The 16,102-nt window shown below is 43.5% G+C and overlaps 1 protein-coding gene across 2 annotated transcripts in view; it reads left to right on the top strand.

Moving 5' to 3' along the window:
* Window positions 1-10,807: 10,807 nt before the first annotated feature.
* LOC127913471 (sodium/calcium exchanger 3-like) overlaps window positions 10,808-16,102 on the top strand; it is a 204,421-nt gene continuing 199,126 nt past the window's right edge. For both annotated transcript variants that reach the window (XM_052485492.1, XM_052485491.1), the window contains exon 1: window positions 10,808-10,955. In XM_052485492.1, the coding sequence (XP_052341452.1) occupies window positions 10,868-10,955 (88 nt within the window). In that variant the 5' untranslated portion in view covers window positions 10,808-10,867. The remainder of the gene's footprint in view (window positions 10,956-16,102) is intronic.

Here is a 16,102-nt window from a genome sequence, read left to right as displayed (position 1 = left end):
TTTACTGTTATGTTCAGTACTACAGTCCTCCCTTCTACTGGTTTACTGTTATGTTCAGTACTACAGTCCTCCCTTCTACTGGTATACTGTTATGTTCAGTACTACTGTCCTCCCTTCTACTGGTTTACTGTTATGTTCAGTACTACAGTCCTCCCTTCTACTGGTTTACTGTTATGTTCAGTACTACAGTCCTCCCTTCTACTGGTATACTGTTATGTTCAGTACTACAGTCCTCCCTTCTACTGGTTTACTGTTATGTTCAGTACTACTGTCCTCCCTTCTACTGGTATACTGTTATGTTCAGTACTACAGTCCTCCCTTCTACTGGTTTACTGTTATGTTCAGTACTACAGTCCTCCCTTCTACTGGTTTACTGTTATGTTCAGTACTACAGTCCTCCCTTCTACTGGTTTACTGTTATGTTCAGTGCTACTGTCCTCCCTTCTACTGGTTTACTGTTATGTTCAGTACTACAGTCCTCCCTTCTACTGGTTTACTGTTATGTTCAGTACTACAGTCCTCCCTTCTACTGGTTTACTGTTATGTTCAGTACTACAGTCCCCCCTTCTACTGGTTTACTGTTATGTTCAGTACTACTGTCCTCCCTTCTACTGGTATACTGCTACAGTCCTCCCTTCTACTGGTATACTGTTATGTTCAGTACTACAGTCCTCCCTTCCACTGGTTTACTGTTATGTTCAGTACTACTGTCCTCCCTTCTACTGGTTTACTGTTATGTTCAGTACTACAGTCCTCCCTTCTACTGGTTTACTGTTATGTTCAGTACTACAGTCCTCCCTTCTACTGGTATACTGTTATGTTCAGTACTACTGTCCTCCCTTCTACTGGTTTACTGTTATGTTCAGTACTACAGTCCTCCCTTCTACTGGTTTACTGTTATGTTCAGTACTACAGTCCTCCCTTCTACTGGTATACTGTTATGTTCAGTACTACAGTCCTCCCTTCTACTGGTTTACTGTTATGTTCAGTACTACTGTCCTCCCTTCTACTGGTATACTGTTATGTTCAGTACTACTGTCCTCCCTTCTACTGGTTTACTGTTATGTTCAGTGCTATTGTCCTCCCTTCTACTGGTATACTGTTATGTTCAGTACTACTGTCCTCTCTTCCACTGGTTTACTGCTACAGTCCTCCCTTCTACTGATCGCTGGTGAGTTATCTCTGTCCTGATATCCAGAAGCTCTTTGTCTAATCCGAGGTGAGTGATCGCTGTCCTGATATCCAGAAGCTCTTTGTCTAATCCGAGGTGAGTGATCGCTGTCCTGATATCCAGAAGCTCTTTGTCTAATCCGAGGTGAGTGATCTCTGTCCTGATATCCAGAAGCTCTTTGTCTAATCCGAGGTGAGTGATCTCTGTCCTGATATCCAGAAGCTCTTTGACTAATCCGAGGTGAGTGATCTCTGTCCTGATATCCAGAAGCTCTTTGTCTAATCCGAGGTGAGTGATCGCTGTCCTGATATCCAGAAGCTCTTTGTCTAATGCGAGGTGAGTGATCGCTGTCCTGATATCCAGAAGCTCTTTGTCTAATCCGAGGTGAGTGATCTCTGTCCTGATATCCAGAAGCTCTTTGTCTAATCCGAGGTGAGTGATCTCTGTCCTGATATCCAGAAACTCTTTGTCTAATCCGAGGTGAGTGATCTCTGTCCTGATATCCAGAAGCTCTTTGTCTAATCCGAGGTGAGTGATCGCTGTCCTGATATCCAGAAGCTCTTTGTCTAATCCGAGGTGAGTGATCGCTGTCCTGATATCCAGAAGCTCTTTGTCTAATCCGAGGTGAGTGATCGCTGTCCTGATATCCAGAAGCTCTTTGTCTAATCCGAGGTGAGTTATCTCTGTCCTGATATCCAGAAGCTCTTTGTCTAATCCGAGGTGAGTGATCGCTGTCCTGATATCCAGAAGCTCTTTGTCTAATCCGAGGTGAGTGATCTCTGTCCTGATATCCAGAAGCTCTTTGTCTAATCCGAGGTGAGTGATCTCTGTCCTGATATCCAGAAGCTCTTTGTCTAATCCGAGGTGAGTGATCTCTGTCCTGATATCCAGAAGCTCTTTGTCTAATCCGAGGTGAGTGATCGCTGTCCTGATATCCAGAAGCTCTTTGTCTAATCCGAGGTGAGTGATCGCTGTCCTGATATCCAGAAGCTCTTTGTCTAATCCGAGGTGAGTGATCTCTGTCCTGATATCCAGAAGCTCTTTGTCTAATCCGAGGTGAGTGATCGCTGTCCTGATATCCAGAAGCTCTTTGTCTAATCCGAGGTGAGTGATCGCTGTCCTGATATCCAGAAGCTCTTTGTCTAATCCGAGGTGAGTGATCGCTGTCCTGATATCCAGAAGCTCTTTGTCTAATCCGAGGTGAGTTATCTCTGTCCTGATATCCAGAAGCTCTTTGTCTAATCCGAGGTGAGGGATTGCTGTCCTGATATCCAGAAGCTCTTTGTCTAATCCGAGGTGAGTGATCGCTGTCCTGATATCCAGAAGCTCTTTGTCTAATCCGAGGTGAGTGATCGCTGTCCTGATATCCAGAAGCTCTTTGTCTAATCCGAGGTGAGTTATCTCTGTCCTGATATCCAGAAGCTCTTTGTCTAATCCGAGGTGAGTGATCGCTGTCCTGATATCCAGAAGCTCTTTGTCTAATCCGAGGTGAGTGATCGCTGTCCTGATATCCAGAAGCTCTTTGTCTAATCCGAGGTGAGTGATCGCTGTCCTGATATCCAGAAGCTCCTTTTTTGCTGTAAGATATGGTGGCAGAAATATTATGTACAAAATAAGTTACAAATAACGCAAAACATAATAGCACTATTGGTTGGGCGCCCGTAAAACTGCGCCATTTTCAGAGTCATATCTAACCTACAGTACTATGAATCTAGTTGGGGCGGCAGGGTAGCCTAGTGGTCATAAGGTGAATGCACCAATTTGTAAGTCGCTCTGGATAAGAGCGTCTGCTAAATGACTTAAATGTAAATGTAATGTAAATGTTAGAGCGTTGGACTAGTAACCGAAAGGTTGCAATGAATCTAGAATATATGGATACATGCAGCTTACAGTGGCTTGTGAAAGTATTCACCCCCTTTGGCATTTCTCCTATTTTGTTGCCTTACAACCTGGAATTAAAATAGATTTTTCGGGGGTTTGTATCATTTGATTTACACAACATGCCTACCACTTTGAAAATGCAAAATATGAAACTAAAAATAAAAGAAAAAAAAAAGAAAACTTGAGCGTGCATAACAATTCACGCCCCTAAAGTCAATACTTTGTAGAGCCACCTTTTGCAGCAATTATATCTGCAAGTATCTTGGGGTATGTCTCTATAAGCTTGGCACATCTCGTCACTGGGATTTCTGCTCATTCTTCAAGGCAAAACTGTTCCAGCTCCTTCAAGTTGGATGGGTTCCGCTGGTGTACAGCAATCTTTAAGTTTTACCACAGATTCTCAATTGGATTGAGGTCTGGGCTTTGACTAGGCCATTCCAAGACATTTAAATGTTTCCCCTTAAACCACTCAAGTATTACTTTAGCAATATGCTTAGGGTCATTGTACTGCTGGAAGGTGAACCTCCATCCCAGTCTCAAATCTCTGGAAGACTGAAACAGGTTTCCCTCAAGAATTTCCCAGTATTTAGCGCCATCATTCCTTTGATTCTGAACCAGTTTCCAAGTCCCTGCCGATGAAAAACATCCCCACAGCATGATGCTGCCACCACCGTGCTTCACTATGGGATGATGTTCTCGGGTGATGAGAGGTGTTGGGTTTGCACCAGACATAGCGCTTTCCTTGATGGCCAAAAACCTCAATTTTAGTCTCATCCGACCCGAGTACCTTCTTCCATATGTTTGGGGAGTCTCCCACATGCCTTTTGGCAAACACCAAACGTGTTTGCTTATATTTTTCTTAAAGCAATTCATTTTTTTACATTTCTCTATTCTCTTTGTTAAATTCATTATCTTTGTTCCATTCATTCTCTTTGTTCCATTCATTCCCTTTGTTCCATTCATTCTCTTTGTTCCATTCATTCTATTTGTTCCATTCATTCTCTTTGTTCCATTCATTCCATTTGTTCCATTCATTATCTTTGTTCCATTCATTCTGTTTGTTCCATTCATTCTCTTTGTTCCATTCATTCCCTTTGTTCCATTCATTCTCTTTGTTCCATTCATTCTCTTTGTTTCATTCATTCTCTCTGTTCCATTCATTCTCTTTGTTCCATTCATTCTCTTTGTTTCATTCATTCTCTCTGTTCCATTCATTCTCTTTGTTCCATTCATTCTATTTGTTCCATTCATTCTCTTTGTTCCATTCATTCCATTTGTTCCATTCATTATCTTTGTTCCATTCATTCTGTTTGTTCCATTCATTCTCTTTGTTCCATTCATTCTATTTGTTCCATTCATTCTCTTTGTTCCATTCATTCCATTTGTTCCATTCATTATCTTTGTTCCATTCATTCTGTTTGTTCCATTCATTCTCTTTGTTCCATTCATTCTATTTGTTCCATTCATTCTCTTTGTTCCATTCATTCCATTTGTTCCATTCATTATCTTTGTTCCATTCATTCTCTTTGTTCCATTCATTCTCTTTGTTCCATTCATTCTCTTTGTTCCATTCATTCACTTTGTTCCATTCATTATCTTTGTTCCATTCATTCCCTTTGTTTCATTCATTATCTTTGTTCCATTCATTCTGTTTGTTCCATTCATTCTCTTTGTTCCATTCATTCTCTTTGTTCCATTCATTCTCTTTGTTCCATTCATTCCCTTTGTTCCATTCATTCCCTTTGTTTCATTCATTCTCTCTGTTCCATTCATTCTATTTGTTCCATTCATTCTATTTGTTCCATTCATTCTCTTTGTTCCATTCATTCCCTTTGTTCCATTCATTCCCTTTGTTCCATTCATTCTCTCTGTTCCATTCATTCTCTCTGTTCCATTCATTCTATTTGTTCCATTCATTATCTTTGTTCCATTCATTCTCTTTGTTCCATTCATTCTCTTTGTTCCATTCATTCCCTTTGTTTCATTGGTTATCTCTGTTCCATTCATTCAAATTGTTTGATTAATTCACTTTATTTCCTTCATTCTCTTTGTTTCGTTAATTTCGGGAATGTCTATTTTATCCCAAAATGAATCTGGGATAAATCTACTGTAACCTCTAGGGATTTTGTATGACTGTGTAGTCTATGTAGAAATCAATGAGTTCTTGTTCAGGTAATCATGTTCTGCTTCAGCCAACCTGACAGAGATGCACACACACACACACACACGCACGCACGCACGCACGCACGCACGCACGCGCACGCACGCACGCACGCACGCACGCACGCACGCACGCACGCACGCACGCACGCACGCACGCACGCACGCACGCCACGCACGCACACACGCACGCACGCACTTACACACGCAACACGCACGCACGCACGCACGCACACGCACGCACGCACGCACGCACGCACGCACGCACGCACGCACGCACGCACGCACGCACGCACGCACACACACACACACACACACACACACACACACACACACACAGCTCTATCGGCAGTGAGCTACTGGGGGTGAACAACCATTTCAATTAAATTACATCAGATCTAATTTAGCCAGATATCTCTGAATGTGTGGAATATAATACAGAACACGATAAGAGTGAGGGGAAATGGTCCCTGATTCCACCATCTTTTAGTCCATTGTGGCCTTGAGACGTGTACAAAGCTCTCCCTCGCCCTCCATTTGGCAAATCTGACCATAATTCTATCCTCCTGATTTCCCCTTACAAGCAAAAAACTAAAGCATGAAGCACCCGTGACTCGGTCTATAAAAAAGTAGTCGGATGAAGCAGATGCTAAGCTACAGGACTGTTTTGAAAAGACTGGAACATGTTCCGGGATTCTTCCGATGACTTTGAATATTACAGCACATCATTCGCTGGCTTTACCAATAAGTGCATCGATGACATCGTCCTCACAGTGACATTACGTACATACCCCAACCAGAAGCCATGGATTACAGGCAACATCTGCACTGAGCTAAAGGATAGAGCTGCTTCTTTCAAGGAGCGGGACTCTAACCCGAAAGCTTATAAGGAATCCTGCTATGCCCTCCGACGAACCATCAAACAGACGAAGCGTCAATACAGGGCTAAGATCAAATCGTTCTACACCGGTCCGACGCTCGTCGGCTGTGACAGGGCTTGCAAACTATTACAGACTACAAAGGGAAGCACAGCCGCGAGCTGCCCAGTGACACGAGCCTTCCAGATGATCTAAATGACTTTGATGTTTGCTTCATGGCAAGTAACACTGAAGCATGCATGAGAGCATCTGTTGTTCCAGACGTCTGTATAATCACGCTCTTCGTAGCCGATGTGAGTGAGACCTTTAAACAGGTCAAGACCTTTTTCAAGGCCGCAGGGCCAGATGGATTACCAGGACGTGTGCTCCGGGCATGTGCTGACCAACTGGCAAGTGTCTTCACTGAGATTTTCAACCTCGCACCATCGAGAGCATTCTGACCGGTTGCATCACTGCCTGGTATGGCAACTGCTTGGCCTCTGACCGCAAGGCACTACAGAGGATAGTGCGTACGGACCAGTACATCACTGGGACAAGCTTCCTGCCATCCAGGACCTCTATACAGGCAGTGTCAGAGGTAGGTCCTAAAAATTGTCAAAGACTCCAGCCACCCTACTGGACTGTTCTCTCTGCTACCGCACGGCAAGCGGTACTGGAGCGCCAAGTCTCGGTGCAAATACCTAATCAAAGGGCTTCCCTCTTTTACGCTTATGCTACTCTCTGTTTATTATCTATGTCTATTTGAACTCTACCTATACATAATTACCTTGAATAGCTGGGGCCCCAGCACATTGACTCTGTACCGGTACCCCCTGTATAAAGCCTCCACATTGACTCTGTACCGGTACCCCCTGTATATAGCCTCCACATTGACTCTGTACCGGTACCCCCTGTATATAGCCTCCACATTGACTCTGTACCGGTACCCCCTGTATATAGCCTCCACATTGACTCTGTACCGGTACCCCCTGTATATAGCCTCCACATTGACTCTGTACCGGTACCCCCTGTATATAGCCTCCACATTGACTCTGTACCGGTACCCCCTGTATATAGCCTCCACATTGACTCTGTACCGGTACCCCCTGTATATAGCCTCCACATTGACTCTGTACCGGTACCCCCTGTATATAGCCTCCACATTGACTCTGTACCGGTACCCCTGTATATAGCCTCCACATTGACTCTGTAACGATACCCCTGTATATAGCCTCCACATTGACTTGGTACCGGTACCCCCTGTATTTTGCCTCCACATTGACACTGTACCGGTACCCCCTGTATATAGCCTCCACATTGGCTCTGTACTGGTACCCCCTGTATATAGCCTCCACATTGGCTCTGTACCGGTACCCCCCTGTATATAGCCTCCACATTCACTCTGTACCGGTACCCCTGTATAAAGCCTCCACATTGACTCTGTACCGTAAGACCCTGTATATAGCCTCCACATTGACTCTGTACCGTAATACCCTGTAGATAGCCTCCACAATGACTCTGTACCGTAATACCCTGTAGATAGCCTCCACAATGACTCTGTACCGTAATACCCTGTATATAGCCTCCACATTGACTCTGTACCGTAAGACCCTGTATATAGCCTCCACATTGACTCTGTACCGTAATACCCTGTAGATAGCCTCCACATTGACTCTGTACTGTAATACCCTGTAGATAGCCTCCACAATGACTCTGTACCGTAATACCCTGTACATAACCTCCACATTGACTCTGTACTGTAATACCCTGTATATAGCCTTCACATTGACTCTGTACCGTAATACCCTGTATATAGCCTCCACATTGACTCTGTACCGTAATACCCTGTACATAGCCCTACTATTGCTGCATGAGTGAAGGATGCTTTGTTGCGAAATATGAAGCCAATTCTAGATTTAACTTTGGATTTGAGAATTTTGATGTGGGTCTGGAAGGAGAGTTTAAAGTCTAACCAGACACCTAAGGTATTTGTAGTTGTGTCTCAATGATTACCAACCAAATGTACTGAACTTGAGCAATTCAGACAATAACAATGGATATATGTTTCACTAAGAGTTGTGCAAAGTTGGTAGAATCTTATTCAAAATTATTAACAGCTGTGGGACGTGAAGATTTATGCAATCAAGACATTTTCAGATTGTATTTATTTGGAAAATGTTTTATATTTTTCTTTCACTTGGACAATGCGGAGTAGATTTAAAAAAAAATACATTTTAAGGCAGCAAAATGTTAGGACTGCAAGGGGTGTGTTGACTTTCACTATAGGCACTGTATATAGCCTCCACATTGACTCTGTACCGTAATACCCTGTATATAGCCTCCACATTGACTCTGTACTGTAATACCCTGTATATAGCCTCCACATTGACTCTGTACCGTAATACACTGTATATAGCCTCCACATTGACTCTGTACTGTAATACCCTGTATATAGCCTCCACAATGACTCTGTACCGTAATACACTGTATATAGCCTCCACATTGACTCTGTACCGTAATACACTGTATATAGCCTCCACATTGACTCTGTACTGTAATACCCTGTATATAGCCTCCACAATGACTCTGTACCGTAATACCCTGTATATAGCCTCCACATTGACTCTGTACTGTAATACCCTGTATATAGCCTCCACATTGACTCTGTACCGTAATACCCTGTATATAGCCTCCACATTGACTCTGTACCGTAATACCCTGTAGATAGCCTCCACAATGACTCTGTAACGTAATACCCTGTATATAGCCTCCACATTGACTCTGTACCGTAATACCCTGTAGATAGCCTCCACATTGACTCTGTACCGTAATACCCTGTAGATAGCCTCCACAATGACTCTGTACCGTAATACCCTGTATATAGCCTCCACATTGACTCTGTACCGTAATACCCTGTAGATAGCCTCCACATTGACTCTGTCCCGTAATACCCTGTATATAGCCTCCACATTGACTCTGTACTGTAATACCCTGTATATAGCCTCCACATTGACTCTGTACCGTAATACCCTGTACATAACCTCCACATTGACTCTGTACTGTAATACCCTGTATATAGCCTCCACATTGACTCTGTACCGTAATACACTGTATATAGCCTCCACATTGACTCTGTACCGTAATACACTGTATATAGCCTCCACATTGACTCTGTACTGTAATACACTGTATATAGCCTCCACATTGACTCTGTACTGTAATACCCTGTATATAGCCTCCACATTGACTCTGTACCGTAATACACTGTATATAGCCTCCACATTGACTCTGTACTGTAATACCCTGTATATAGCCTCCACATTGACTCTGTACCGTAATACACTGTATATAGCCTGCACATTGACTCTGTACCGTAATACCCTGTATATAGCCTCCACATTGACTCTGTACCGTAATACCCTGTATATAGCCTCCACATTGACTCTGTACTGTAATACCCTGTATATAGCCTCCACATTGACTCTGTACCGTAATACCCTGTATATAGCCTCCACATTGACTCTGTACCGTAATACCCTGTATATAGCCTCCACATTGACTCTGTACCGTAATACACTGTATATAGCCTCCACATTGACTCTGTACCGTAATACACTGTATATAGCCTGCACATTGGATTACATTGGATTACTGACACGGTGCTGCTTGGATTGTAATTGGACTCATCCTGATTTGTGATTATTGTGTATTGGTAACACGAGCACCTTCGCACACCTGCTTTTTCTGCTAATCTGTGTAAACGACCAAATAAACTTTAATTTGATTTAAATTGCCAAAGAGAATCCGTTTCGTGACCAATGTAGTTCTAATGAATTAGCGTTCCACTTGATCTGAGTCTCTCCTGCTACGCGGATTATCTCCTCTCTCCTCTCTCCTCTCTCTGCTCTCCTCTGCCTCCCCGACACCCATCTGCACCAATACAATAATACAGGATATTCATGGTTTGTGGCGCCGCTCGTTCTCTCACCCAGCTGATAGTGACGTAGACACGCGTGTGTGTCTGTGTGACTTTAGGTGAAGGGGGGCGATTGAGAGGCATTGCTCACGTTGAATAGCAAGGCGACTGCGATGCTTTCCCGAAATAGGGAATAATATTTAGAAATGAATAGGCATAGTGTAAAATACTATATTCAATCTGGATTTTAAAGTGTAATGAAAATATACAAATCTGGAGCTTCCGACGGTGTGTGTATCAAAATGATACCCATTGATCATCAAATGGAATATTTATACATGATTTATCGGAGGTCGTCGTAACGTTGGATATCGCCTGGGTCGGTTATTTTGCAAGATTGGTGAGCCATTTTTTAAAACATTTATAAATTGACCAACGGACTGGACATCAAAAAGGAGCCACACAGTTTTAACGAGATCATCATACATTTTTTTGTTGCGCTAACACAGAGGAAACCGACTGGAGACGAGGCGAGCACTGCTGTCTCTTGCTGTCTCGGTTTTGCGGGAGAAGCGCTGTTTGGTTTGCATCGATTCCGATTCCAAAGTTCCATCCAACCGCTTCGACCGCAGAAAAACATTCTAGTCACCGCGGTGGCCTTAACGTTACCGGGCAAGAGGAGAGGAAATGTAAAGCGAGCCATCACCTCCGGTTTGATCGATCGGCCAGAAGCAGAGCGGGCTTGGGGGGGCAGCTTGATTGTGCGTGAGGAAACAAATATCGCCCCTGGGGTCATTCTTTCAACGGCAGTAGCTTGTCTACAGCACGTTTGACTGAGGATAAGGAAGTGCTGATACAAACCCATATTACGTTTACTGCTGAATGAATGATAGATACCTCGGAGTAAAAAGGTCGATTGGAAAAGGGGCATTACGCAGTGTCGAAAACACGTCAGAATACCAAAATACAGGTAGGCTGTAATAAAATGAATTCGTCTGGGTCTCGTTAGTAGAAATGAACCGCATGACATAGCCTCCTATACATTTGAGCCTACCGCGTTTCTGGTGAGCGACGCAGACACACCGCTAGACCGACAACCCGAGGCGGTACTGAAATGATGACGCGGTGTTATGTTTTTTTTTTGCGTTTCAATTAATAGCTCTAGCCATAATAAGGCCAATGATAATGTGAGTCTTAAAACCCAACCGTTGGCCATATGGTTCCACGAGGCTATTCATGCCAGATGACTTGACATCATCTTAGAAAATGTCGCCTGGCTATGTGCTATGAGTCAGTAACATGTCCATCTCCAGATTTGAGGATGAGGAGTGTTTGAGCGGTGCTCTCTCTCTCTCTGTCTCTCTCTCTCTCCTCTCTGCCCCCCACTCTCTCTCTTTCTGCCCCCCTCTCTCTCTCTCTCTCTCTCTCTCAATTCAATTCAATTCAATTCAATTCAAGGGCTTTATTGGCATGGGAAACATGTGTTAACATTGCCAAAGCAAGTGAGGTAGACAACATACAAAGTGAATATATAAAGTGAAAAACAACAAAAATTAACAGTAAACATTACACATACAACAGTTTCAAAACAGTAAAGACATTACAAATGTCATATTATATATATATATATATACATATATATACACATATACACACACATATACACATATATATATATATACATATACACACACATACATATATATATATATATATACATACATATATACATACACAATGTACAAATAATTAAAGGACACAAGATAAAATAAATAAGCATAAATATGGGTTGTATTTACAATGGTGTTTGTTCTTCACTGGTTGCCCTTTTCTCGTGGCAACAGGTCACAAATCTTGCTGCTGTGATGGAACACTGTGTAATTTCACCCAGTAGATATGGGAGTTTTTCAAAATTGGATATGTTTTCGAATTCTTTGTGGATCTGTGTGATCTGGGGAAATATGTCTCTCTAATATGGTCATACATTGGGCAGGAGGTTAGGAAGTGCAGCTCAGTTTCCACCTCATTTTGTGGGCAGTGAGCACATAGCCTGTCTTCTCTTGAGAGCCATGTCTGCCTACGGCGGCCTTTCTCAATAGCAAGGCTATGCTCACTGAGTCTGTACATAGTCAAAGCTTTCCTTAATTTTGGGTCAGTCACAGTGGTCAGGTATTCTGCCGCTGTGTACTCTCTGTGTAGGGCCAAATAGCATTCTAGTTTGCTCTGTTTTTTTGTTAATTCTTTCCAATGTGTTAAGTAATTATCTTTTGTTTTCTCATGATTTGGTTGGGTCTAATTGTGCTGTTGTCCTGGGGCTCTGTAGGGTGTGTTTGTGTTTGTGAACAGAGCCCCAGGACCAGTTTGCTTAGGGGACTCTTCTCCAGGTTCATCTCTGTTTGTGATGGCTTTGTTATGGAAGGTTTGTGAATCGCTTCCTTTTAGGTGGTTGTAGAATTTAATGGCTCTTTTCTGGATTTTGATAATTAGTGGGTATCGGCCTAATTCTGCTCTGCATGCATTATTTGGTGTTTTACGTTGTACACGGAGGATATTTTTGCAGAATTCTGCGTGCAGAGTCTCAATTTGGTGTTTGTCCCATTTTGTGAAGTCTTGGTTGGTGAGCGGACCCCAGACCTCACAACCATAAAGGGCAATGGGCTCTATGACTGATTCAAGTATTTTTAGCCAAATCCTAATTGGTATGTTGAAATTTATGTTTCTTTTGATGGCATAGAATGCCCTTCTTGCCTTGTCTCTCAGATCGTTCACACCTTTGTGGAAGTTACCTGTGGCGCTGATGTTTAGGCCAAGGTATGTATAGTTTTTGTGTGCTCTAGGGCAACAGTGTCGAGATGGAATTTGTATTTGTGGTCCTGGTGACTCGACCTTTTTGGAACACCATTATTTTGGTCTTACTGAGATTTACTGTCAGGGCCCAGGTCTGACAGAATCTGTGCATAAGATCTAGGTGCTGCTGTAGGCCCTCCTTGGTTGGTGACAGAAGCACCAGATCATCAGCAAACAGCAGACATTTGACTTCGGATTCTAGCAGGGGAGGCCGGGTGCTGCAGACTTTTCTAGTGCCCGCGCCAGTTCGTTGATATATATGTTGAAGAGGGTGGGGCTTAAGCTGCATCCCTGTCTAACCCCACGACCCTGTGTGAAGAAATGTGTGTGTTTTTTGCCAATTTTAACCGCACACTTGTTGTTTGTGTACATGGATTTTATAATGTCATATGTTTTACCCCCAACACCACTTTCCATCAGTTTGTATAGCAGACCCTCATGCCAAATTGAGTCGAAGGCTTTTTGAAATCAACAAAGCATGAGAAGACTTTGCCTTTGTTTTGGTTTGTTTGGTTGTCAATTAGGGTGTGCAGGGTGAATACATGGTCTGTTGTACGGTAATTTGGTAAAAGCCAATTTGACATTTGCTCAGTACATTGTTTTCATTGAGGAAATGTACGAGTCTGCTGTTAATAATAATGCAGAGGATTTTCCCAAGGTTACTGTTGACACATATTCCACGGTAGTTATTGGGGTCAAATTTGTCTCCACTTTTGTGGATTGGGGTGATCAGTCCTTGGTTCCAAATATTGGGAAGATGCCAGAGCTAAGTATGATGTTAAAGAGTTTTAGTATAGCCAGTTGGAATTTGTTGTCTGTATATTTGATCATTTCATTGAGGATACCATCGACACCACAGGCCTTTTTGGGTTGGAGGGTTTTTATTTTGTCCTGTAACTCATTCAATGTAATTGGAGAATCCAGTGGGTTCTGGTAGTCTTTAATAGTTGATTCTAAGATCTGTAGTTGATCATGTATATGTTTTTGCTCTTTGTTCTTTGTTATAGAACCAAAAAGATTGGAGAAGTGGTTTACCCAGACATCTCCATTTTGGATAGATAATTCTTCGTGTTGTTGTTTGTTTAGTGTTTTCCAATTTTCCCAGAAGTGGTTAGAGTCTATGGATTCTTCAATTGCATTGAGCTGATTTCTGACATGCTGTTCCTTCTTTTTCCGTAGTGTGTTTCTGTATTGTTTTAGTGATTCACCATAGTGAAGGCGTAGACTCAGGTTTTCCGGGTCTCTATGTTTTTGGTTGGACAGGTTTCTCAATTTCTTTCTTAGATTTTTGCATTCCTCATCAAACCATTTGTCATTATTGTTAATTTTCTTCGGTTTTCTATTTGAGATTTTTAGATTTGATAGGGAAGCTGAGAGGTCAAATATACTGTTAAGATTTTCTACTGCCAAGTTTACACCTTCACTATTACAGTGGAACGTTTTACCCAGGAAATTGTCTAAAAGGGATTGAATTTGTTGTTGCCTAATTGTTTTTGGTAGGTTTCCAAACTGCATTCCTTCCACCTATAGCATTTCTTAATGTTACTCAGTTCCTTTGGCTTTGATGCCTCGTGGTTGAGTATTGCTCTGTTTAAGTAGACTGTGATTTTGCTGTGGTCTGATAGGGGTGTTAGTGGACTGACTGTGAACGCTCTGAGAGATTCTGGGTTGAGGTCAGTGATAAAGTAGTCTACAGTACTACTGCCAAGAGATGAGCTATAGGTGTATCTACCATAGGAGTCCCCTCGAAGCCTACCGTTGACTATGTACATACCCAGCGTGCGACAGAGCTGCAGGAGTTGTGACCCGTTTTTGTTGGTTATGTTGTCATAGTCTCTCTCTCTCTCTCTCTCTCACTGTCTCTCTCTCTCCGTCATTCTCTCTCTCTGTCTCTCTTTGTCTCTCTCTGTCTCTCTGTCTGTCTCTCTCTCTCTCTCTCTCTCTCTCTCTCTCTCTCTCTCTCTCTCTCTCTCTCTCTCTCTCTCTCTCTCTCTCTCTCCCTCTCCCCCCCACTCTCTCTCTTTCTGTCTCTCCCTCTCTGTATCTCTCTCTCTGTCTCTCACTGTCTCTCTCTCTCTGTCTCTCTCTCTCTCTGTCTCTCTCTCTGTCTCTCTCTCTGTCTCTCTCTCTCTGTCTCTCTCCCTCTCTCTCCCTCTCTGTCTCTCTCCCTCTGCCCCCCCTCTCTCTGCTCTCTCTCTCTCTCTCTGTCTCTCTGTCTCTGTCTCTCTCTCTCTCTCTTGTCTCTCTCCCTCTGTCTCTCTTCCCCCTTCTCTCTGCTCTCTCTCCCCCTCTCTCTCTGCTCTCTCCCCCTCTCTCTCTCTGCTCTCTCTCTCTCCCTCTCTGTCTCTCTCTCTGTCTCTCTCCCTCCGTCTCTCTCTCTCTGTCTCTCCCCCTCTCTCTCTCTCTCTGTCTCTGCCCCGCCACTCTCTCTCTTTCTGTCTCTCTCCCTCTCTGTCTCTCTCCCCCTCTCTCTCTGCTCTCTCTCCCTCTCTCTCTCTTTCTGTCTCTCTCTCTTTCTGTCTCTCTCCCCCTCTCTCTCTCTGCTCTCTCTCTCTCCCTCTCTGTCTCTCTCTGTCTCTCTCCCTCTGCCCCCCCCCCCTCTCTCTCTCTCTCTCTCTCTCTCTCTCTCTCTCTCTCTCTCTTGTCTCTCTCCCTCTGTCTCTCTTCCCCCTTCTCTCTGCTCTCTCTCCCCCCCCTCTCGCTGCTCTCTCTCTGTCTCTCTCTCGCTCTCTGTCTCTGTCTCTCTCTCTCTCTCTGTCTCTCTCCCTCCGCGTCTCTCTCTCTCTGCTCTCTCTCTCTGCTCTCTTTCTCTCTGTACAGTAAAAGCGGTGTGCCATGCCAAGCCTATGATGAAGCTAGCCTACCACCTGGCTGTGTCCGGCCTATGGATGATTAATTAGGCTACAATCGATCACACAACCTTATTATTTACACCATGGTGTCACTATTATAGAAGGAAGTCTAGTGACGTTTCTGACGATGAGGGTAGTGGGCTACAGTGTTGCTATAGGGCCTATAGGATTGATAATAGAATATACTCTCATAATAATTTAGCACTTAAACTTGGCTTGCTACCTGCAGGTTCCACTCCTATTCATTTGATTCATAATGTAGGCTATGGCAGGGATTTCCCCCTTAGGTAAGAGGGAAGTGGATGTGCCTGCGACTGCGGGAGGAGAAAAAAGGCCTTATGGATGATTGATTTAGCAACAGCTGAGGCTAGCTGTCTCCGTGTCGACCTGCTGAGTCTGCTGAGTGCCTGTTTGAGGG

The sequence above is a fragment of the Oncorhynchus keta genome, chromosome 29 (genome assembly GCF_023373465.1).
Source record: "Oncorhynchus keta strain PuntledgeMale-10-30-2019 chromosome 29, Oket_V2, whole genome shotgun sequence".
Taxonomy (NCBI): domain Eukaryota; kingdom Metazoa; phylum Chordata; class Actinopteri; order Salmoniformes; family Salmonidae; genus Oncorhynchus; species Oncorhynchus keta.
Note: the sequence above shows the minus strand (reverse complement) of the source record. Positions and strands in the feature narration are given on the sequence as shown.